We start from the raw sequence: 23,050 nt of genomic DNA, 5'->3' as shown, positions 1-23,050 counted from the left end.
CGGACCGACATTCCCGAGGGGTGTTGGACTTGGAAGCGAAGAAAAAGGAAATGCAGATAAAGCAATGTCTTTCGGTATGCCCAATGGAGCTAAATCCTACTTTCCCATGGCCTCCATGTCTGTCGTTCGCTCGTTCGTCTCAAGCAGCCACCATCTTAGGGGGTACGAGGCTGAAATTCCACCGAGGACACCATCCGACACCTCTCCGCCCGCCGTCCTTCCTCCCTACTACCCCTGAACCCAATCCGCGTCTTCTCTACAGTCACAACCCAAGATTAGCACCAGTGAGCATGGCCAGATCAGCCCGGAGTTCCCAGATGCTCCCGCCCGCTTTGTCGGCGCTGTTGACACGCTGCTGGGTGCTCGTCTCCCACCACCTCCTCGCCAGGTCGCCGTCGATGACCCCGCGGCCACCAATGCCGTCGGTCTCCACCTGGCGATATGCCCGTGGGTTGAGGCTCGCAGGCTGGTGGTCGAGGGTGGCGACCAGGGTGTTCTGCAAGGTCGAGAGGCGGCGGTACGTGCTCTCACGGAGAGGGGTGAGGAGAGCGATCGACCCGGATTGCGTGGTGATGAGGATCTGAGCTGGCTGCGGCTGGTTGCTGTTGTTGTTGCTGTCGTTGTTGCTGTCCTCGAGGTCCATCTCGTCATTGCTGCCACGAGAATTGTTTGGCGCCGACGACGCTATCAATGTCATGGTCGTCGGGACCGCTCCGCTGTGAAACGTGCTTCTCAACAGCAGCTTGGTCCCTCGCTCTGTCTTTGGGTTTTCCGGGTCATACTGCAACACCCTCAACGTGCCGTCCTCGTCCGAGGAGACGATATATAGCTGTTTCCCGTCCGGCAAGAACTCGGCGGCGAGCACAGCCGGGTTTTCGAAGTCGCGGCCCAGGATCTGCAACTTGTACGGTTCTTCCGAGTACCCTACCAACCACAATCCCGAAAAGCCGTCTCCCAAAATGCACAGACCCGTCCCTGGAAGTTCCTTCGCCACGTGCACGTAATACCGCATGTCCAAGAACGCGACCGGCAGAATGGACATGTCCTCCTTCAGTCCTCGGACCATGCATTTCTGGCCCTGCGCGGCCAGGAGGAACCCTTGTGATCCCACCCCCGAGATTGCCGAGACGGCACCACGCACATCTTCTCTTGTGATGAGCTTGAGCTTGAGATCGGTTTCAGGCACATCTGGCTCGGGAACGACGTCCACCACGTCGAAGATATACAAGTTCCCTCGCGTGGTGACATTCTCTCCCTTCACCAGAGCCGTGCCCACGACGATCAGATCCTTGCGTTCGTGCGTTTCCTCGGAAACTTCGAGATTGAGCGTTTTCACAGCCAGAATCCTTTCAGAATGGTCAAAATGATACTGGCTGATGATCCGATGAGTTTTCGAGCTCAGGAGCTTCAGCGTAGATTGCAGCGTGGTGGGGAAGAAGGTCGTGGCTTCATTTTGCCATTCCGGATGCCATTCATCGTCTTGGGGAAGCTGGAAGTCCACCGTGTGGTTTGTGGCAAGGACATAGGAATCTGTAGGTCCAAAGTAGGTAAGAGAGGCGACATCTTGTCCCAACGGGATGCGCTTGATGATCCAGTCTGATTGCCCCAGCATGAGTGATGAAGGAAGCTGAGAGAAGCAGAGATGATCGGACTCGTCGATGAACACGAAGCCATTGCGGCAGCTTTCAACGTGGATCGCACTCATTGACCTGATATTTTGCAACCCCAGCTCGTAAATGTGAGGCATTGTGGAAGCGTTGCGTAGAATAAGCATCGGGCGCAAGCCAGGGATGAACACTGAAGCGTGGCCAGCGAGATTCTTGATGACTTGCATCGGCCGCAGTGAGGTTTCTTCCCCTTCTTCCTCAATTTGATCTTCAGGCGCTTCGGCTGGCTTGGTCGAGACTTTCTTGAACTTGAAGCTTCCCACCACCGTCGGATCTGCGAAGGGCTCATAAAGAATGACATCTCCCGTCGTGTTGCGAGCGATCAAGTATGGTCGACTTTCAGTTGCGTCTCCCAGGTCGACGAGGAGGGTTTCGGCCAAATCGTCCTTGTTCCTCCAATGCTTCGGCAATTGTAGGCCTTGCATTAGATAAGTGGGAAGGAACGGCAGGCTATCACATTGAAACACCTCAAGGGCGGTGTTTGGCAGTGACAGTAGGCAAAAGTGCCCTTCAGATGTCAACAGCGCCAGAACCGGCCCTCGTGACGCTCCAGCACTCTCATAAAATCTCGATGTCTGGAAGAAATCGCTAGTATCATGATAGAGCGAGGCTGACAGGACAGAATTGTTCTTGAGAGTGGTGGAAAGCTCAACCTCATCCAGTTCGCCGGCTCTATCGGCTTTGAGTAAGGTCATGTTTCCATCATCTCTGACAAGGATGAGATACGGCTCGGCGAAAGTGGCCTTCACCGCTCTGGCTGTCTGGCCCTCTTCTTCATCCACGACAGGAAATATCTGGGAGAGTCCGAAATTGGCATCATACACACGGACTTCTGTAGGAAGTACTTGGATTGTGTGATTAGTCATTTCCAGCTTGAAGACAGATATGGTAGAGCCAGCAGACTCATCAAAGTCCGTATCTGCGATCGGGACCAGATTTTCGTCTGCCAGTGAAAACAACGAAGACTTCCCGGCGCCGTCCAGAGTCACTTGCGAGACCAGAATGAGGTTGTCGAATCCAGAGTCCACATGCTTGTCAGTCTCATTCTGATTCTTTCTACCAGAATTGAAACACCAGAGTCCAATGGCATCGTCGTACTTTATTCGTTGCGTTACCTTTGGCTCCAGCTGTCGACGGATAAAGGCGATCCCACCGGCATTGCCTCGACCATATGCACAGACAAGTTCCCGCTCTGCTGAATCAGGTCGGTCTGGTTCATCGGCATCATCGCGTTTTCGCTTGCCCAGATTCCCCAAGGCAATGTCGTTGATTGGTGCTAAACATGCAAGCCGATCGACCGCTCGAAAGCTCTGGCCGCTTAGCTCGCTCGAGGAATGGCCATTGTGTCCGTCAATGATTTCGGCGTAGAGGTCATCATCGTCATCATAACCATCTTCTTCATCGTCATCGTCCTGGGGCTCAACTTCATTGGCCTGTATCTGCGCTCGGGAGCGTATTCGCTTCAATTGAGGGACCTTCTTCTCCGTCGCAAGTAAGACTGAATCGGCCTCCTCGCTCCCAATGAAGAGCCGATTCATTCCGAGATTGGTCGTGCAAGACGCTGCTCCCATGAACAGACTTTGCATTTGTGCGTCGCCGAGTCGACGAAGCGTCATCCCAGAGACCGAACGACCGTCCATTCGGAACGTCAAGAGAGCAAGTTCTCCAGACCTCAAAATGATCAGCATGTCACCATTTGCATTTCCCAAGTGCTCGACCTGACAGCCTTCCAACTTCAGACGGGCCTCGGAGTGGTCAGCCATGGGAAAGGCAGATGCCTCTCTCGCCAGCTCATTCACGGCCATAGCGCTGGATTTGCCTCCTTGGTCGATATGGATCAACTCGTTGCCACCAACCAGTAAAGCGCCGCTGACTGGTAAAGGAAGAGCAATGATCCGATAGAGGTCATTGGGAAGCTTCTGAACAGATTGCAAAGTGGTTGATGCCTTTTGGTCAAGGTCCAAGGCATAGACCGCATAGATTGTGACATCCCGCCGTTCTGGACTCATATTGGAGGAGCGGGCAGCGGTAGAGTAAAGTATACCAATGGTAGGGTCGCGATACTCATGGAGGAAAGCAATGTCCACAGGGTGCAGCAAGCCAGGATCAAGAACGGTCATAGGCAGAACAAATGATGGGCTGTAAGGCGCTGTGGGCCCATGAACATGCCCATCAGCTTGTTCTGTCTGTACAGACTTTTCCCTGTCTTCCCCATCGAGGTCATCCAAGTCGTCCATAGCCAGATCGTCTCCGGCTTGGTGGAAAGGGATAATGGCAAGATTACTGACGCCGAAATTGAAGGCGGCACATCTACTTGATGGGTCAATCGTCAGATGACTGACACATTCAGCGAGATCAGGTTGCCACGGAGCAGACTGGAGATCATGATGCTCGTAGAAATGTATTGACAGAGTAGATATGCTATGCAACTCGGGGTCCCATTCGACAAGGCTCAGCTTCGCATCACGAAGAGCAATGAGGACGACGTCCCCTCCACTTTTCGAGTCGGCAATCTGGACTTTGCCTAACGAGGTGACTGTCCCTGCCAAGTTGTATTCGGCGATCAAGACAAGTCTCGTTTCCTGACCGGCATTGACGGGCTCGCATTGGAAGACTTGAAGCAAGGATGTCCGTGCGATGATCAGGTTGTCGGCATTGGGTGAAGTGAATGGGAGGGAGAGGGCGTGGGTGACGCCAGAAGGAGGGATGAGCTCGGAGTAGCACTGCATTCTGAGGTGGAGGTTGGAGAACGGAGGGTGACAGATGATCGGATGAGTGCCAGCAGCACTAATATCTTCCTGGCATCTCCATGGGCTTTTCCAGGCGCTTTTTTTGTAGCCGCATCACCGAGAATAGTCAGATCGAGGGAGGATTGTAGAGATTGACATATCTTACAGAGTGGACGGAGAGCATGAAGGGGCCAAGTCAACGACTTGGGTTTGATATTTTGGCCGTGCACGTGACGGGCTACTAGTATTGCACTAGTCCGGATTCAGAAAGACAAACACAAAGTGGGCAGCTATGACGACGGACTTGCATCTTCCATCAGGCGACGCTCAAGCTGCGCTACCACGACCTTCTCCCACCCTGAGGTCACAATTGCGCCTGACTGCCGCACTGCACCATTTCTCTTACCTTCGCATCACTTGGAGTCATCCAGCTGGCCTGAGATGCAGACGCTGTGCCATTGCGAACAGCCCACCACTCAATTGAAGTAGTCAAGACCATCACCATGCAGCTCTCCCCATTGACAATGACTGGGCTCGAGGAACCAGGTTTCTCGAACATGGCCGCGGCGGGTTACATCCAAATCACCTTGATCTGGGTCGTCTATGCCATTGCCATAGTCATCCTCCTCTCCGTCGCTTGTCTCTTCGTCTACCTCTACCAGACACATCGGGACCGGTCTATGTTCGTCACCACGGTCTGCATCTTCACCATCACATGTCTCCTGGCAACCGTCCTCCTCCTTCCGGTCGATGTCGCGCTGGTCTCTAGTACCACAAGCTCAAAGCTAGGCAGACGGAAGGATTGGGCAAACCAAGAGAAGGTCGACAACATCACGCTTACCCTCCGGATCGTCTACTATCTTCTATACTCGCTCGATGCGCTTTTGTGTCTGCTCGTCATTCCGTTTACCTACTTCTGGTATGAAGAATATGACGAAATCGCCCAAGAGGAGGGTACGCAAACATTCGGCTCCAGATTCTGGGCTGCTTCCAAATACACTCTGGCCTTCGTCTTCCTTTGCGTCGCCCTTTTCCTCGTAGGCTTCTTCGTCCCCGTCGCCCGTCACCGAGAGGGAGCTCATTTCGACCTCGACTTTTTCAAGAAATTGCTGGCCGAAAACCACGGAGAACGCGCCTTGACCTTTGCGCTGGGCCTTTTGATCACGATTGGCGTCCTGATCTACTGCTTCTATACTGCAGCAGGCCTCGCGCTTCTCCCTCTCACACTGATCAAGTCCGCGCCTAGTATCTCGGCACCGGCGTTAAGCGAATCCACCGCGTCTCAGTTGGAAAGCAATCTCGAAAGGCAGAGACAGCTGGAGGGCCGCGCTCAAGGCAATCCTGATGGCCTGTCCTCCAAAGATCAAAGAGAACTTGACGCGCTTGTCCGCGAAGAGCGCACTCTTCGTCGTCACCAACGGCTCGCCGAAGAATCCTCGGGGAAAGATCAGAATATTTTCTGGAAGATTTGGATCAAGCTGGGCGCCATTCTGCGGCCTATCAAGCTCATTCTTGGACTTTTGCTGGTGATCATTGTGCTGTTGATCTTCGCCAGCATGCTGATTACGGGCATTGACAAGGCCAAGAACTCGATCTGCAAACAGCACTGCGGCTATCTGCTCGCACACATCAACATCTTCCAACCGGTCAACTGGATCCTGGTCATGTCCGCCAAAGTGTTCCCCATCGACTATGTCATCTTCATGCTGATCGTGATGCTTTTTTTCAGTGCGAGCATCCTCGGCATCGCGACCATTGGTATCCGCGTCTTGTGGATCACCATCTTCAGAATCCGGAAAGCTCACACATCGCCACAAGCATTGTTGGTCGCCACTGTCATGCTCACTCTCATGACACTGGCTATCAACTACTCAATAGCGATGATGGTGGCTCCACAATACGCCACTTTTGGCCCTCAGACGTTCTGCGACCACCCCCTCAAGCACCCTGGGGAGCAACCCGACTGTACTGATCACCCCCAGCACATTGTACCATGCACAGAGTCAACCGACAACCCTGCCGCCAAGAATGTGTGCACTCCCTCTGTGGTGTCGACGTTCCTCAATCGAGTGACGGTCAACTTTCCCTTCTTCGGTGTTGTCGATTTCTGGGCCCAGTTCGTCTTTCTGGGGATTTTCCTGCTCGGCTTCGTTGTTCTCCTGTTCCGTACACCGAAGCTATCAGATCCGGACGCGGAGGAAGATGAGCTCGAGGAAGAAGAGGAAGGCCTATTGGCAAGCACAGGCAGAAGGTTCGATGCGACATGGCAAGACATCACCGGCCGGGTCAGCCAGGGGGGTAGGAGGGAACAGCAAGGGAGAGGGACGAGGGAGGGTACGAGTCATTGAATCAGCACATCAATTGATTGGGGGAACGGGCTCTATTCATTGGTATGGGATCGGTAGCACACGAATGTTGTTGGCATCGGGTTATGGCATACGCTCCTGTTGACACGGCGATTGGACGACTGGAATCAGGCTTTATGCAGTCAATGATGGATGCGCACTACGTTAATACACCCATTCCAATCTTCATCTTAATATTGGCAGGAGGGTAACCGCTGCAAGAAATAAGCAGCACAGTCTGACCTAGAAAGATGCTTACTCTGGATAGCGACGAGGTGGCTGCCAGATCAAAAAGAGCTAATATTGTTAATAAGGATAAGGATGCTATTATGCCCAAGGACAGAATAAATTACCTTATAACTACCGTTGAGTCAATAGTGAATCATGTCTCTGTACTATTTCTCGTCAGACTATGCCCCTCTTTGCTCTCTTTTGTCGGCGATACAGAAAGAGAGCGTGAAGTTGAGGCATCGGTCCATCCCCCGCCACTTCTAGAGCCACGGTGAAACAGTGTCCTCTTGACCAAATGATGGAACATGATTTCCTCTCCCGCAGCCACCTTGGAACGCCATGCAGAATCTCGACCTGACAGCTTCGAAGTGGGCGAGTCCCGATGTACGTCGCGAGCGAGAAACGCAGATCCCGGCCTGGACGCGAAGAGCGGCCTCGCCCCGTGCCCTGGATAAAGCCTCATTGAGCTCATTGCAACCGCCGCAACAACACCCACTACCACCACCATCGCAACCACTCTTACCGACTTCCGCGCCGTCGTCGAAACCAGCCAGCTTTACGCAACGAAGATATCTCGCGCGACAGGCTGAACTGCAGCGTTTCCGCAGGCTGTTTCGGCGCCTGGCCTGGAAAGCCAACAGTCTGACGCACTGGTCCCATCGCGCGCTCAGTCTGGCCCAAGAGCACCAGAGCCAGCGGCACCACGGCAGCTCCAATAGCCACGCGCAACCGAACGGGGTTCTTGATGCAGAATGGGCCGCGGGGCCTCGGGCGACGCTGGGACCGTACGACTTGATCATCGACCCGGTCGACGCGGAACGGCAGTTCAAGATCGACTTCTACGAGTTCTACGCCCTGCTGGAGCGGGGACTTGTCTGCCTCCTCGGCGTTTGGGGGATTGTGATCACCGCTTCCGCGGTGGCAGCAGCAGCTTCGACGAGGACGGAGGATGATGATGGTGGTGGTGGTACGGCTTCCTTAAAGGCACGAGTGGGTGGTGGTAGTGGGATAGCAGCCTCGCAACCCATCATCGGCGACTCGCTGTCCTTCCAGGGCGCGGCGCACCGCTTCCACGCCAACGTGCTCGCCGCCCTCGACCACCCGGCGACCCCGCTCCACGCGATCCTCGGCACCGGCCCCGTCAGAGAGTACATCGGGGTGGCCAAGGAGTTCCGCAACAAGTGGAAGGACGTCGAGTTGCGGCCCGAGGACTCCTTCCGCGGCCCCGACCGGGTCGAGGAGGAATGGGACCCGGCCAAGATGAGGCGGTACGAGAAGGTGCTCCGGGACCTGAAGCTGGAGGAGATGCTGGGAAGTGTCCTCCGCGCGCTCGAGGAGGCTGGACGCATGGCGGAGCGGGAGATCGGGAGGCTGCAAGGCTCGTTGGAGGGAGCGAATCGGGACATCATCATTGGTGGTCCGCACGACATGGTGGATTTGGATATGCAGGACGCCCCCTTCGAAGTCATGGACAGGCCGGGCGATTTGGACTACGAGATGGAGTTTTGACCGAACCGTTGTGTTGGGAGGCGTCTTCGGTCTCGGGTTGTGTAGAGGATGGAGTAATACGTGTTGCGCAGGCTCCTTTTTCTGCTATGTACACCAGAAAGATCAAGAGCCAGCAGGGTCAACCCTTCGTATTCATTCCCAAAATTCCCACGAAATCTAAGAGGGAAGCCACTCCTCCTCGTCATTGTTCCTCTTCTTCATTCTCACTGTTTACCTCCTCCTCCTCTTCAACCATCCCTCGGTTTCTCGTCTCCGTTTACTCTCCCCATTCGGAGAAGAAAAAAACGAAACCCCGGAATCCATGGACTTTGATTTCGCCGCGTACCTACGCCGTCTCGATCCCGCGTACGTCTACCGCGTGGAGAAACTCGCTGGCGGGGTGGTCAACGTGACTGCCCGGGCGAGCAAAGCGCGCTTTGCGAGTCCCATGAGCACAGCACCAGCTAAGACCCCGTCGGCGACGTTGGGGTCGAGAGGCAGTGCTGCCGGGTTAGATTGCGGGCAAGGCAGGTTCCCGGGCTATGGGTCGCTGGTCTTGAAGCATGCGCCGCCGTTTATTGCCGGCGTGGGCGAGAGTGCGCCCATGTCGCAGGGCCGTCAGGTAGGTACATATCTACCTAATGAATGGCGCGCGTGCGCATGGCAAAGTCTACGGTCTGCGGATTTAACCATGTTGCGGTCGCAGGAAGTCGAAGCAGCGTCGTTGGCGTTATTTCTCCCTGGCACTCAGGTTGGGGGAGAGGACGGATCAAGCAGTCTGTCACTCTCGACCATAGGAGTGCTGCATCATGTAGCGGCGGCGTCGGGAGTCACGGTTCCCAGACTGCTCCTTCACGATCCGACCGACCACGTCCTCGTCCTCTCCGACTTGGGACCACTGCCCGACCTCTCGAAAGTCTTCATCGAGCTGGGTGGGTTTACGCCGGACGCGGCGGGCGCAGCTACAGCGTGGCAGCCGCCGCCGTCATCCCCTTGCCTTGGCCATACGCTTGACGCTCACGAGATCGCGAGGTATCGAAGGATAGGCGAGAAGTTGGGCACGTTCTTTGCATGCTTGCACAGACCCAGCAGCGTCCATTCTGTCCTTGGAGCACTCCACACCCAAGGTGACGGTCAGCAGCAACGACCGCGAGATACATTCCCGTCGCTGCCAGAGATGAAGACTGCCATTCACGACCACGTCATCAAGCCGATCCGAGCCCACCTGCTCAAGTTCCCTTCTCTCCTCAACGAAGCAGAAGCCGAGACCCTCTTCGCAGCGGTAGAGGCAGACTTTCTCCGCCCGACTCCTCTGGAGGAACAATGCGTCGTCCTCGGCGATTGTTGGACTGGCGCGGTGTTAGTCGACCTAGGGGTCGCGACCGGTGAACCAAATGTGGACACGGATGTGGATGATGTGGACGTCGGCGTGGGCATCATCGACTGGGAATTCGCGAGCATCAGCGGGCGCGGCGTCAACGGCGACGTGAGCCAGTTCCTCGCCCACCTCGAGCTGTTGCGCGTCGCTGCTCATACACACCCGCCAGGGTACGCCAGGGGCCACCTATCGGCCGTCAACGCCATCATAGAAGGCTTCATATCCCAGTACAAGCCTGCTCAAACCAGGAGGTTTGTTAGGGATGGTGATAGTGATGACGATGATCGCGTCCTCCGGTCCGCGTACCTCTTGCACGGCGCGGAGTTGATCAACTGCGCCTTCTGGAAGACCTGGATCTGCGCGGATCCCGCGTGCCCGTCCTGCGCCCAGAATGCTCAATCGTCGCTGGCTGATGCTGGTGCTGATGCTGGTGCTGGTGACCCGGGAAGCGGCCCTCAATGCAGCGTCGTGACGAGCTTGGTGCGCCGGGGCGTCTCGTTCCTGAGGTGCGCGGTGGCGCCAGATCCGCGGCGCGGGACGGCCAAATTGAGGCAGGACGTGGCGGCCAGCCTAGGACTGGAACTTGATGATGCGCAGACTATGGGGCTGTATGACCTGTTTGAAGAGTCGTGATTGAGTTGTATACACAGCGGTGGGGTCTGGTGCTTTTGTTTTTGTTTTTTGTTTTTTGTTTTTTGTTTTTTTCTGGCGGGAGGAAAAAGCGCGCAAAACAACAAGATGGCGAACGGAACAGAATATACCCACCCACTAGATGTGCGACCGGACGGCTATTCACTCCAAAAGCCGCGATCTGGAAAGACTTTCAAGGGAAAAGGCGGGCACTTGCACCTCGAACGGTGCATGAATGCCACCAAGTGTTCTCTAGGGATTTCCGCCCTCAGGGGACATGACAACAAAAGAAAATGAAGCGGCGGGAAATTCTGCGGTAAAAGGTCTGAAATTGTAATTCTGCCATAAAACGCTTCGCAAGATTGGTATATATATCAAAACAAATTAATCTGTGGTGGAAGAATGTCTGTCTGGGATCCAATTGTACTTCCAGGTATCATACAGCGCACACTTGGCATAATTCGTGGGTGCGCGTACGCCAATGCTGTCATCCACCTCGACGCCATTCAGGGTCTGGTGGCTGCAGTGAAGGACGTGGTCGTAGGACAACAGTTCCTGGCTGATTGGTCGGTTGTTGCGCAGGGCACGGACGGTCTTGTCCCACGAGAAGATGCAGTGCGCTTGGTGGTAGCTCGACGACATCCAGGCCGAGCCGTGTTCGCCCTTGCGCATTTCCTCATCTGAGAGGATCACTTTGCCCTCGGCGTCGGCGTACCACGTCCAGTTTCCCTGGGCCAGGTACCGTTCCGTCAGCACGGCGTCGTAGCAGGGTTCTGGGACCCAGTCCTGCATCATCACGTCGTACACACAGCCATTGGCGCGCGCTTCCTCGGGGCTGTATCCGCACTCGAGGATCTGGCCGTCCAGAACGTCACCGTCCTCGACTTTCTCCTCCACAGAATCGACGGGTCTCGTGGGAAGTGGGAGGTCTGCAGCGGATGAGGTGGTGCTGGATGCGCTGATGATAGCGGGTGCTGCACTGCTGCCGGCGGCGGCGGCGGCGCTGGACTCCTTGGGAAAGGGACCAAGCACAATGGCGAGCGTCGCGCCTACACCAGCACTGGCCAGAAGACAGAGGATGCCGAGCAGAATCTTCCACCACGATACAGAGGTGGGTGGTGTTGGCTGCTGGGGCTCGTCCTTGACATCGTCCTGGTCTTGGTCTTTGACAAGATCGTAGCGGTGAGTGGGAGCCATGGCTTCTGTTTGATGAGAGTTGACTTCAAGACGAAGCAGAAGCAGGCTGGTGAAGGAGAATTCTTGAGCACGGATTAGGGCGGGATGGGAAGATCGAGTTGTCGCAACTCTAGTGCCGTGTGACCCGACGACGACGAGAGGATCCGACTCTGCGCATGGAATAGAAAAGACGTCGAGTAACGAGCGAACCCAACGCCTTCAACGACCAAACCCCCCGTGTATTTGTTGTTGTGGTCTCCAACGGACTGGGACGATTGAATTGGCGGCACCGGGCAACGAGAGGATGGATGGGAGGATGGATGCAGGTCCGCTGCAGGGGAATCCCGCCCTACAAATAATAACGCTTAGTCCTGCCAACAGGTGCAGACTGCGCAAAGTCACAGCTGACGCCACTCACCACCATTGAAGACACCGGAGGCCAGACTTGGGAGGCTTGAGAAGGCTTGGGCCGTCCAGATTTGCCTGCTGGATGAACTTTGCTAACCTAGATTTGCCACAAACACCTCGTTAGGTCCTTGGCTCATATCGGTATTGGACACAGCAGATGGTCGCACTCAACGGCCACCCGAGATTGGGCTCGCCAACTAAGACACCCTCGCCAACTATGAGGTGAGAGCACGCGGATTGGTCTTGAGAGGGACTCGGTACCTCTCAAGCCTCTGTACAAGTTTGGTGGGTATGGAGAGAGGCCCACCACCCTCAGCTTACCCTCGTCCTCTGAATAATGAGCGCAGGTTCGTCAAAATGTGGTGAGGCGTTCCTTTCAGATCCGTGCCATTGTCACTCACACCTGTCTTAGAACCTGCTGAGACAGACAATCCGACTGTCTCCTGTCCCTCCCACAAGTTTCAACAACATTGACGGATCAGCGGCTTCTTGCATCGTCGGAACACTGACACACCCGCGGTCACGCAGTCACCACATAAAGCCGCCGAGTGACGCCATCGACTAGCGTCAAGATCGGTCGGGCTGCTCCTGAACCAAACGAAACCAAAAGAAATCACCCGAACCATTCTGGAAGTTGTCCAATGCGTTAACCCAACAAAGTGCCCCAAGACGTGACGCCAGAACCGCACAACAAACCTCTCCCGTCCATACACACGACCAAGGTCTTCAGACTGGTTCAAGAGTTGAGATCGGTTGAGTCGTCCCAGGTAAGGTAAAAAGGGGGAACCTTGGATGAGATTGAGGAGACGATCTGGAGGTAGGAAACACAGCCTGATGCAACAGATCAAAGTCGAGCAAGTCAATTTACCCTCCTTTTTCCCTCCGTTGTGGATCGTTCCGTCCTGGACAATGTCACAGCACATTCCCGATTATTTGCACTGCTGCTTCATCGTCGTAAATTCCACAGGGACAAGGCTGGTCACATAGCCTTGGGTTGTTGTGCCAGGGGCCGGAAAGTGTTGTGAGACTGTGGTTCACCGCGATCTGGGCCAGTTGGTCTGTTGTACGACAGCAACTGGGGATAACAGAAAGGAAATGAAAGAGGAAGAAGCCCGATGAAAGACCGAGTACAAGTCATCCCCCTTGGAAAGGATCTACGTGCGAGTCAGTCCATGGTACTCCGGACGTGGCCCATCGTTAGATACCAGTATCTACATCCACAAACACAGTTTCCCGCTCGAGGTGCCTCCGGCAATCCAGTCCTTGGAAGGGTGGAAGACAGCTACGGCCGGAACAGCAGTGATGCCTTCGCCTCCAAGTTGGGCGAGCTGGTCCCCATTGGCGGCATAGACGTCGACAAATCTAGGAGAGTTGTTAGAAAAGAAATCCAAAGGACGAGTTCCAGCCTGGAGGAGAAAATTCAATGGGAAAGGAAAGCGGCAGAAGTGCCAGGGTGAGGACGTCCTTACCGATTCATGTTGCCTACGACCAGCTTCTGGATGTTGTCTTCGGGATAAGTCTGCCACCGCGGTTTGAGGATGGTGGTCCATCGGCCGCTGTAGGGTTAAGCATAAAGTCAGTCTGTCACTGCCATTGCCCGCACGGAGCAAGGTTCGTGTCTAAGAGATCGCAAAACTCACGTCTGGTTATTATGCCTCACCACGACCTCCGGCTTCATTGCCTCTTCGTCCAGATGAAAGCCTGCCGCCCAGGAACTCATGCTCTCCAGCGCCTGCGTCCCCTTTTTGGCATGCTTACCGACGCCAAATGAGTGGATCTTGATCGTGTCGTCGTAACTAGTGGTCGCCACCTGCCCGGCTGTATTGAACGCCGCGTGGCTCACACTCAGTCTCGATTCATGCTCGCCCACCAGCGTGGGCAACTTCTTGGTGATTTTGCGCAGATCCCACAGCCGCATGTAGCGGTCCAGGGACGCCGTGGCCACGTAGTGCGGGAGCAGCGGGTGCAAGCTGAACCCGCCGATCTTCTTCTCGGAGAGCTGGAACAACTCGCACGCAGACGGCGGCTGGCGCGTGTCGTGCCGTCCGAAGGCGCCGTTCAAAGTCGTAAAATACAATGTGTGCGGATCGGTGGCGGACATGTCTACGCCCGAGATGGGTTCGTCGTCTTCGCGACTGGAGGGGCCGTATACCTCCACGGCGACGGATTTGGAGAGGTCCGTCGCCCGGATCGAAGAGTCGTACGAGGACGTGTAGAGTGTCTGCGGCTTGGACGGGTGACTGTGCATCGCGGTTATGGTGCGGGTATGGGGTTTTATATGCGTGATTTGAGGATCAGGGCGTGTCTCTTCCTCATCCTCGTCCTCGTCGCCTGCGTCTTCCTCCTTGACGGCCGTGTCTGGTCGCTGCGACGCGTCCACGATCCCCAGGGACCCGAACTTGTCGCCCGCGAAGACAATGGGTTTCGAAGTTGTCGGGTGAAACGCCATGCTGTATATCCTCTCCGGCGTGATCTTGATGCGGTTCGGCTCCCATTGATCCCACAGGCCCAGCCCGCTCATCCTCTCCCTGAGCGCCTTGAGGTCCTTGTCCGTCGTCTCCCGGATATCTTGTTCGTCAAAGGTGCGCTCGTACGGTTTGGCGACGCCCTTGAGGATCACATCTGTCCCGATCAGACTCGCTCCGTCGGCCGCCGCGAAGTTGAGGTCGCCGGTGACGCGCTGTCTCTTCTGCCTCTCGACCTCCTTTTGCTGTTCATATTCCACCTCTGCTTTGTGCTTCGCCACTTCGCTGTCTGCTTGTAGCCCCGCCAGCCGTGAGGAGGTGCGACGAGGCAGAACTTCCACGGGCTCCTTCTTCACCCGCTTCGCAGGTGGGCCCTTGGGCTTCGAGGCTCGCTTTTGGCCATGTTGCGTGCCGGCCGATGGCGGTTTGGAATAGAGGCCCGCTTGCTGCGCCTCTTGGGTTAACTTTTTGAGGAGGGCGTCGCGCTCGGCGATATTTGCTAGGCGTTGCTTTTCAAAGTCGGACTGCTCGGCAGGCTGTTGTCTTCCTCGGGCCATTGTGAACGGGAGGGGCAAAAGAAAAAGGCTACAATATGAGGTGATTAAATCAGGTTGGGATTCGAGTTGGACACTATTCCACCACGCGACCGATGGACGCGATGAATCCCCAAGGGTGGAGCGAGGAGACGGTGGTGCGCGATGTGTGGGGAGGGGCGCATAAAGTGCTGACAAAGTCTGAACACTTTGCTCAGTAGTTAAAGATTCACTTTAGAACGCTTCTAGTCCCCCGAAGTAATATTGTGGCACAATCCTTGATATACAAATCGAGTGTTCTCATGGTCCTAGTGCAGAGAGATCATCTCCGACCATATGACTTCTTCTACCTCGTCCCAGAAGTCCTCTTGAATCTCCAACAACGTACGCGCTTGGGGAATTACGCTCTGGATCTTCCCCTTGATTGACTCGTACGATAAGATTCCGTGCCTCCAGCAAAGCTGCGCAACTTGATCAGCAAACCATGTCCGGTTCTTGACGTCCTTTTGGGAGCCACGCCAGCCAAGATAAAACGACCACAGGAGAACAGCGAGCTGGCTGTCGCCCAGAAACTGATCACCAAGGAGCTGACCCTCGGTTTCCGATAATTCAATGTGCTTTTGTGGTCTTTGCCGAGGCGTTATCATTGCGGATGCAGACGCTCTCAGCCGACCACCCAGCCTGAGGTAGAGAATAGGCGCAGCAAGGTCCCGGAGGGTCAGATATGAAAATATCAGCGTGGCGATGCCCACCACATCTCCCATCAGCCTCTCCTGAGTGAGGGCACTCCCTTGACTGTGATCAGCGCCGCTCGCCGGTCTCTGTGGCACATCTAGTATAGAATACTCGAGTTTCCAGAGCAGGTTGCTAAATGTCCGGCATAATTGTTGTTCGCGATCCTGGAGCAAAACTGTCTTCAAGGACGACAAAATGCGGAGCTGTCGCAGCATATCGCCTATGCCTTGAGGTAGATCCTGCAAGAGAGTGCCTGACAACGTCTTTTGCTCCTCTTTGTTCTCATTGTCCGGAATCAGACCTTCGGCTGAAGCTTCCTCCACCACAGCTGGCATGCGAAGTCGAAGTTTTGTACCATGCATGGCGGACTGCAGCAAGTCCGCCCATCCTACCACCCTCTGGATATGTCTGTTCGAATCCAAAGTCTCCATGCCACCACGGATGGAAATCAAATGCCCTAAGCCCTGTGAATGGGTTGTTTGAGCTTCCGACGGCCATTCAAAGTGGTTGTCGGAACTCGAGAGAAGCGCCACTGCACCAATCGTTTCATCACTCAGAGATTCTTGCAGATTGTTCAGTCTCCGTGCAACAATCTGCATGGCTTCGCCCCGGTGCTTGAAGTAGACCTTGGACAGATCAATAGAGAAACGGTCTCTTCTGTGGATAGCTACTAAACTCAGTGTCGCGTGGATGATTGCCGGGTCCATTAGTGCAACAGATATCCACCTCGCCTCGGGATTGCAGGCAAACGAGTTGGCCCAGAAAGAAGTTTGGTAGTATTGAAGGAGACTTTGGGTTTGCGATTCTTTGAGATCAACATCCAGCGTACCGAAAGGATCCAACGCGTCCAGATCGTGCAGCCGTGAGTTCCGCGAACGTTCCTCGTTCGATGCAGGAAGTGCTGGGACAAGCGTCCGCTGACTCCTAGGCTTTCCACCCGATCCGCGATCACGAGTTGCTACCGTTCTTCGCTTCCTGGGCTTCACAGTCGAAGAAGGTCTGGTGGATCGAAATCGAGATATGTGGGAAGTCATGCGCTCGCCCACGTTTGCAGGGGTAAATTTCGATGTGGGATCGCTCTTCTGTCTCAGATAATCTCGCATGACGAAAGCCCGCACTGAGCTGCGCTCCTTCTTGTCTGTCGTCGGATGGGATTTCTGGCCGCTGACAGCGACAAAGCGAAGCTCGCGGACAGTAGAATGGGTAATCTGCGCCATGGCAAACACAGAAGAATCATTCGGCGAGAAGAGTAAAGACTGGCAGGAATAGAACCACCTTAGAAGTAATGGTGGCGTGGCTGGAGATTGCGGTATGAGGGAAGGGCAAAGCTGGAGGGATGGTGTTGCCCACGGGTTGAAGAGGACGGTATTCGCATTCTATACGAACGAGCGGGGTGGAAGCAATTCATTTTGCTGCTCAGCCTGAGTCGCCAAAGCCCTCTGGGTGAAACGGCTCAAGGTGGTAACGGCCGCAAATTCAGGATGGATGCTGTAACCATCCATTCTGAGATTGGGCGATGCGGTGTTTTTGGTGTCAAAGACCCTGTGGCTTACCTGATGCAGAGAAGCAGCCGATTACTCAACTAATGCAGCCATGCCACCAATGCCTCAAATCAAATGCGATGCCGTCCCGGACTGAAACTGGACGTCGCTGCTTCTTTTCGAACTACTACCCCATCTGTCACGCCTATTAGTCAGTTGTTAGGTGATGAAGGGTCTCCAATCGCACCCTAACGACCGTATTCTCGTTACCATGATGCACAGCTGCTGCGACCTATCACGAGTCTGCTTTGACGGACTCGAAATGGCTAGTCTCCCGCCTGTCCAAGTGAAGCTTCCCGGCTTGAACTGTCTCCTGCGGATATAGGGCACCACGAGCTGCAATGTGTGCGTTCTGGTTGCTGAAAGGCTTCTTTGAATGCTTGTTTCGATGTCGAGTTCTTCACGTCGAAAACTTGAGGCCAAGAGCTGCTTTGATACCGACTCATTCATGCCGAGTCATGGTTCTTTATCCCCAACCGCGGCCGGCCATGTGTTCTTCGTGGTGGTTGTCGTACAATGATCAAGCTTCCTTCTGACTTTCGAGGTTGCTGACATGAGCCAGGAGGAACTTGCAACAAGTCAAGGCATATTTACAAGCTTTGGTGAAGTTTTCATCCTGATGAAAACCGACCCCCAACTTGATCGAAACGTCCCCAATTTTATCACCCTGTATTGCATATGGTAACACTCTTTTGGACGGTGTGTTCCTTAGGGTTGCGTTCCGTACTGATGGTTTTGGATTGATGTCGACGCTGGAAGTCCTCTCGACGTATTTCCCCAGCTGCCCTAAGCAGTCGAGAAATGCCACCATGCCACTGTCAAACCGACGATGGTTCAGGAGGCGTCCGATGGCCATATCGCCGCTACTGAATAAGTCGAGAGGAGTGATCTTTGGTTCAGGGTTTGCGGCAGCTGAACGCAGACCTCCGTCGCGGCCCGTTGCTTGTTGTCTCTGCAAGTCGGGAGGTTGCTGGGGGTACTCAAGCTTTTCTATGCGAGAGGTGCTGCCTTGAGGTCGCAGACGATAACCCTGGAATGTAAACTTCAGTCTTTCCGCAACAGTGGCCAGGAGCAACAAAGTTTGACCCCATGCGGCATTGATCTCAGACCAGTCGACATTTTGATTTGGCAGACGGCCCAGGCGGAGGCCGTTTATCGTTCCAAAGTAGCCGTCATGGCCAATGCAAAAGGTGTCGTTGTATACATTCGTGCGCTGCAGGCACTCAAGCTGGCGGAAGTCATGGGTTTGTTTCTCTTTCAGAAATGATAAATGTGTGGTGGTGTTGTAGAGATTGTCATCGATTGAGTTGCGCGAATTCCAGTACGCCTGTTGCTCCAGTTCCTCGTGTTGCAGCTGCTCCTCTAAAGCTGCAATCTCTACGTCCACTTTTCTGATTTCAGCTTCGGTAGATTCCAGTTGCTCGTAAATGGTCCCTCCAACCCGTTTAGCATCCGATGAGCGCCGAACTTCAGAGGAGAGATTTTGGGTTGATTTGAGAAAACCAGCGTAGGCGTCTCTTTCCCTGTTCGCACTACTCAGGCGTGTGGCATATTGCGACAGCATCATGGAAGTACATTCCTGACACATAGGATGATCGATGTCTGAATGTGAAGAGAGGATGGCAAAAAGGTCTTCAACCTGATTCTTCCTGGCGGACATCCGGGTGTCTTTCATCGGAGCAGGGTCAGAGCCGTTTGTCCTTGTACTCGGGCTTTGTATTTTTCGGTTTTGATGTTCCTTGTCTGTCAGAGCAACTTGTGACTGTGTGATTTCAATGAACGACATGTCAGGGTTGCCGTTTGGTTGCTCAGGCCGACGAGAAAGAAGTGCCTCATCTTTTGGCGCGGCGATAGATCTCTTGTAGATCGGAGAGTTTGCTTGGAGGGAGACGCGGTCATAGAGTTCCTTTCTCTCTTGCGGGTAATTCATGCGAGAAATGGTGGAGTTCACATTGTTCAGCTGCGACTTGCCTGTGGATGCTGGGTGATAGTCAGTAGTGGGCAGGAGAGAAGCAGCAGGAGGGAAACGGACCAACGAGCAGGTCAAAGGACGCCGGATTGATGTTCTCGAGCGAGCTATCGAAGCGAACAGGTTGTCGACATTTCTGGCAATACATTTCTGCTGTTAGTCTCTGTGGCAATCATGTAGACGAATGCATGGGTGTGAGTGAGAATGGAATAAATTAAAGTGCAGAATGACGTTGCAGGCTGCATACAAAACGCGCGACGCGCCTGCGGAAATTCATATCCATTTGGTTCATCGGCGCAGTGCCCCTCCAACACCACCATTGTCCGCTTTCCATGCCTGCTCTAACCATCTCGTTTCGACATCACCACATATTCTTATGATGGAGGAGCCATTTCGTAAGAGGCCGCGCCTCTCCATATTCGCCAGCCGACCCTCCGACCCGAGCCTTGATGAGGATCTGGACACCAGACGGTTAAGAAATGACCTTTTACTGAAGTCGCGGTTTGAATCGATCTTTGAAAAGTATTCTCACGACTTTTCCGGCGTTGGTGACGAGATTGACATGGATTCTATGTCCATAGTCGTGAACAATGGTCATGTGCAGTCGATGGAAAATGAGACGGACCCAGGAGGCGCATACACTGCAAAAGGGAAATCGTTGCTAAAAGCAATGACTCAGGTTCAAGACGGTACAAACGAGTATTTCAACGAGGGCGCAGACGAAGTCATCATGAGTATCGAGGAAATCGCGGAGAATGCTGCACTAGCAGATGACAACCAGGGAATGGAATCAGTGGACAGCGACGACGAACTATTTGTACCCCTTGTTGCTCGCGCATCGTACGTTGCTCCTCCTGGTTCAAGAGAAAGCCAAAACACTGTCCAGTCTCGCCTGATCGACTCCGACGATGACTCCCTTTTTGGAGGGGCGCAACCGGCGGAAAGATCAACGAGTCCCGATTCTCTATTCCAAGTCCAACTGGAAGACTTCCCCAATCCGAAGACCACAGATTCGCCACTCGATTTCGAAACTCTCGATGCTGAAGTAGGCGACAAGGCTATCCTTGAGAAGTTTGGTCCTAGCCTCGGTCCAGAGGTGATGGCAATTATACAAAGAGCTAGAAAGCTTGCTACTCAAGCCCATATCGAGCCGGCCTGGCGTCTCCCCACAGATCTCGTTCCTCCGGTGCTACCCACCTCTGCTTCGAAGCCCAAGACGCAATTGGTCCCGATATCTAGTTCACCAGGTCGGCCAACTACCTCTTCGGATGCTGCCGAGTCTCTCTGGAAGCCGGTTAGACACCGGTCATCCAAGAGAGTCGTGCGTCAAGCCGCCGTGAGGCGACGTGCCAGAGCCGAGTCGGCGGATCCGCTTCAAGAGGGGTTTTCTGATCGGCAGGATGAAGAAGTGAGCATCGATAGCGAAGAAGAGACGAAAAGAGAACCCGACAAGAAAACTCAAGACGACGACCAGGTCGTGCAGATGAGAAAAGGATCCTGTTTTTATTGCTCTCGCCAGTGGTCTTCCAGGGCAGGTGTCTTCAAACATTGGGCCAAATTGGCAAAGGATTATGACAAGGGCGACATAGATGACGACGAGGTGCATGACCTGGAGTACATCCTTGGTTATGTGTCATACAGCACTCGGCCGCGGCGTCTGCCGAGATTAATCCTTTCCGATTATAAGACATTGGTTGAATTGCGCGAGGGTGCAGGATTGACCTTCGATGAAATCGCGGAGTGCCGAGCCCTTCGAACTCATAAGACTGGACTCGCTCTCAACGACGTCTACGACCGATACCGAACACCGTCTGGTCTTTCCAGCGACGATTCAAGGGAATGGTCGGCGCAGGAACTGAGCATCTTGGAGGAACTCTGTCAAGACTCAAGACGAGACATTGGTACGCTTTCGTCCCATTTTGAACATCGCCACGCCACCGAGATCGCGAACAAGTTGGCTGAAACTTGGCTGACAAGGCTCTGGAGTTCGGGTGGAAAAAGACCTACCGCATCAACAGCGCGGCCAAGGACCTCGCCACTGAGATCTGACGAAAACCAAACGGAACATGGTGAGCAGGGAGATTTGCTGCTGGATCCTATATTTGTCAAAGTGGAGCCTGATTCCGACGACGAGCTGTTTGGTTGAAGATGAAAAAGTTGGAGGGAGCTTGCTTCAGTCCAGCTTTCTGCCTTCAAGGATATCCTCGACGGTCGTGCGTGCCTCCCCTCCAATCTCACCTATGCGAGCCCAGAACTTGGAGAGGTGGCGCATGCCAGAGTCACACAGAATCGTGACGACTGTATGACCAGGCCCTAGTTTGAGAGCCGTTTGTAAAGCAGCGACACCTTCGTGTTGGGGATCAATCAGCTGAGCAAGACACATGGTGCGGGACAGGGAAGATCTTACAATTGACTGCGCTGCTACTCCCCACAAAGATGCCATCCCTCTCGACCAACAGCCTCGCCATATTCATCGCCTGCTGATCGCTCACTTTGACGGCATCGTCAATCAACTCTCTCCCCTGCTCGAAATTGAGCGTTGAGCGAGTCAAACCAATTCCTTCCACAATCGTATCGACCTGATCTCTTCTCCTTGTCCCCTCTTTCTCCAGCGAGTGAAACATGACACCATGTTTGATTTTGTTATACAGACCCGAACCGTGAGGGTCTGCAAGGACAACTCGAACGTCTGGTAGCTTTTCTTTAAGATAGGTGGCCACACCTGAAATCGTTCCTCCAGTCCCTGCGCCTGCGGCAAACGCATCGATAGTGCCCTGGCATTGAACATAAATCTCTGGACCTGTGCCTTCGTAATGCGCCCGCCAATTCGCCTCTGTTTCAAACTGGTTGGCAAAGTATCCCCTGCCTCTCTTGTCCGGATTTTCCGTGTGTTCTCGTGCAAGATTGCGCGCACGGTTGACGAAATGCTCCTGGTCTACAATTGGCGCGGGGGGAACTCTCTCCACAACCGCACCGAGCTTTAACAGGAGGTTGGACTTTTCATGAGATTGGTCGTTCGGCATGCAAATGTGGGCAAGATAGCCTTTTGCGCGACATAAAGTTGCTAGAGATATCCCTGTTGACCCAACTGTTCCTTCGTAGACGGTGTCACCACTATGAGGCGTAAGGAGGCCCTGACTTTCCGCTCGGGTGAGGATTGACAGCGCGACCCGATCCTTGGGTGAGCCACCAGCACCGTTGAGGTGTTCGCATTTGGCGAGAATTGTGCAGCCCGTAAAGCTTGAAAGGGAGGGAATGACAATAAGGGGCGTGGACCCTATAGTCGATTCGATGCCGGTGCCGATGGGTGGAGGAGATATCTGGTTCACTCCCTCCGAGTTTATGGTCTCGTCAACCAAGAATTTGAGGGAAGGCCGCCGCTGGCACTTGAAAGGCGGGCTGTAACTGTGATAGAATTGACGGAGTTGATCAACGATGATAGCAATGGCGAGGCCGGAAGCAATGCCTATTACCAAGGGACGGTCTGTCCATTGCATAATAGTGCTCTGAATTGATGAGGCCGTAAAATTTGTTCTGTAGATACAAGTATGCCTTTGGTCGCTTGGGCACTGAGGATACAGCGTTCTGCTCAAGAACTGTCGCCTGTGGCAAGTCACCGGTAATTTCCTCCCACTTCTTGTCGTGATGCAAATGTTCACATCTCGAGGTACAGAGATCAACTGGCAGGAGTGCATTTGTGATGGGAGATTGTGTATCAGTTCCTCTCCGTACTGAAAGCTCCTGTGTCCAAATGG

At 54.2% G+C, this 23,050-nt stretch overlaps 10 protein-coding genes across 12 annotated transcripts; 4 read left to right on the top strand and 6 right to left on the bottom strand.

Moving 5' to 3' along the window:
• Positions 1-57: 57 nt before the first annotated feature.
• On the bottom strand, positions 58-4,554 carry PV07_03990 (uncharacterized protein). The gene has a single exon (XM_016390757.1). It carries the CDS (start codon positions 4,394-4,396, stop codon positions 263-265), a length of 4,134 nt encoding a protein of 1,377 aa, XP_016252659.1. The 5' UTR covers positions 4,397-4,554; the 3' UTR covers positions 58-262.
• A 172-nt stretch (positions 4,555-4,726) lies between these two features.
• Positions 4,727-7,086, top strand: PV07_03989 (uncharacterized protein). Its single transcript, XM_016390756.1, has one exon. It carries the CDS (start codon positions 4,900-4,902, stop codon positions 6,742-6,744), a length of 1,845 nt encoding a protein of 614 aa, XP_016252658.1. The 5' UTR covers positions 4,727-4,899; the 3' UTR covers positions 6,745-7,086.
• A 157-nt stretch (positions 7,087-7,243) lies between these two features.
• Positions 7,244-8,633, top strand: PV07_03988 (uncharacterized protein). The gene has a single exon (XM_016390755.1). The coding sequence runs from the start codon at positions 7,312-7,314 to the stop codon at positions 8,479-8,481; it is 1,170 nt and encodes a 389-aa protein (XP_016252657.1). The 5' UTR covers positions 7,244-7,311; the 3' UTR covers positions 8,482-8,633.
• Positions 8,634-8,782: 149 nt separating this feature from the next.
• PV07_03987 (uncharacterized protein) lies at positions 8,783-10,471 on the top strand (the record flags this gene model as incomplete). Its single annotated transcript, XM_016390754.1, has 2 exons — positions 8,783-9,082; positions 9,212-10,471. 2 exons carry the CDS (start codon positions 8,783-8,785, stop codon positions 10,469-10,471), a joined length of 1,560 nt encoding a protein of 519 aa, XP_016252656.1.
• Positions 10,472-10,777: 306 nt separating this feature from the next.
• Positions 10,778-11,994, bottom strand: PV07_03986 (uncharacterized protein). Its single transcript, XM_016390753.1, has one exon. It carries the CDS (start codon positions 11,663-11,665, stop codon positions 10,853-10,855), a length of 813 nt encoding a protein of 270 aa, XP_016252655.1. The 5' UTR covers positions 11,666-11,994; the 3' UTR covers positions 10,778-10,852.
• A 585-nt stretch (positions 11,995-12,579) lies between these two features.
• PV07_03985 lies at positions 12,580-15,242 on the bottom strand. Of its 3 annotated transcripts, XM_016390751.1 has the most exons (4): positions 13,693-15,242; positions 13,522-13,608; positions 13,258-13,414; positions 12,580-13,206 (listed from the first exon to the last, which is right to left on the bottom strand). In XM_016390751.1, exons 1-3 carry the CDS (start codon positions 15,072-15,074, stop codon positions 13,264-13,266), a joined length of 1,620 nt encoding a protein of 539 aa, XP_016252653.1. In that variant the 5' UTR covers positions 15,075-15,242; the 3' UTR covers positions 12,580-13,206; positions 13,258-13,263. The 3 variants fall into 3 exon arrangements, with proteins under 3 accessions (XP_016252653.1, XP_016252654.1, XP_016252652.1); XM_016390752.1 differs by having other exon boundaries at positions 13,522-15,242; XM_016390750.1 differs by having other exon boundaries at positions 12,580-13,414.
• A 116-nt stretch (positions 15,243-15,358) lies between these two features.
• Positions 15,359-17,002, bottom strand: PV07_03984 (uncharacterized protein; the record flags this gene model as incomplete). Its single annotated transcript, XM_016390749.1, has 1 exon — positions 15,359-17,002. The coding sequence occupies one exon, from the start codon at positions 17,000-17,002 to the stop codon at positions 15,359-15,361; it is 1,644 nt and encodes a 547-aa protein (XP_016252651.1).
• An 844-nt stretch (positions 17,003-17,846) lies between these two features.
• On the bottom strand, positions 17,847-19,443 carry PV07_03983 (uncharacterized protein; the record flags this gene model as incomplete). The annotated part of the gene is made up of 2 exons (XM_016390748.1): positions 17,847-19,306; positions 19,359-19,443. The coding sequence occupies 2 exons, from the start codon at positions 19,441-19,443 to the stop codon at positions 17,847-17,849; spliced, it is 1,545 nt and encodes a 514-aa protein (XP_016252650.1).
• Positions 19,444-19,600: 157 nt separating this feature from the next.
• Positions 19,601-22,051, top strand: PV07_03982 (uncharacterized protein). The gene has a single exon (XM_016390747.1). The coding sequence runs from the start codon at positions 19,672-19,674 to the stop codon at positions 21,439-21,441; it is 1,770 nt and encodes a 589-aa protein (XP_016252649.1). The 5' UTR covers positions 19,601-19,671; the 3' UTR covers positions 21,442-22,051.
• Positions 20,251-22,980, bottom strand: PV07_03981 (uncharacterized protein). The gene is made up of 2 exons (XM_016390746.1): positions 21,703-22,980; positions 20,251-21,641 (listed from the first exon to the last, which is right to left on the bottom strand). The coding sequence occupies exons 1-2, from the start codon at positions 22,790-22,792 to the stop codon at positions 21,469-21,471; spliced, it is 1,263 nt and encodes a 420-aa protein (XP_016252648.1). The 5' UTR covers positions 22,793-22,980; the 3' UTR covers positions 20,251-21,468.
• Positions 22,981-23,050: the final 70 nt, after the last annotated feature.

Source organism: Cladophialophora immunda (assembly GCF_000835495.1).
Source record: "Cladophialophora immunda strain CBS 83496 unplaced genomic scaffold supercont1.2, whole genome shotgun sequence".
Taxonomy (NCBI): Eukaryota; Fungi; Ascomycota; class Eurotiomycetes; order Chaetothyriales; family Herpotrichiellaceae; genus Cladophialophora; species Cladophialophora immunda.
The sequence above is the reverse complement of the archived record's forward strand: the minus strand, read 5'-3'. Positions and strand labels throughout refer to the sequence as shown.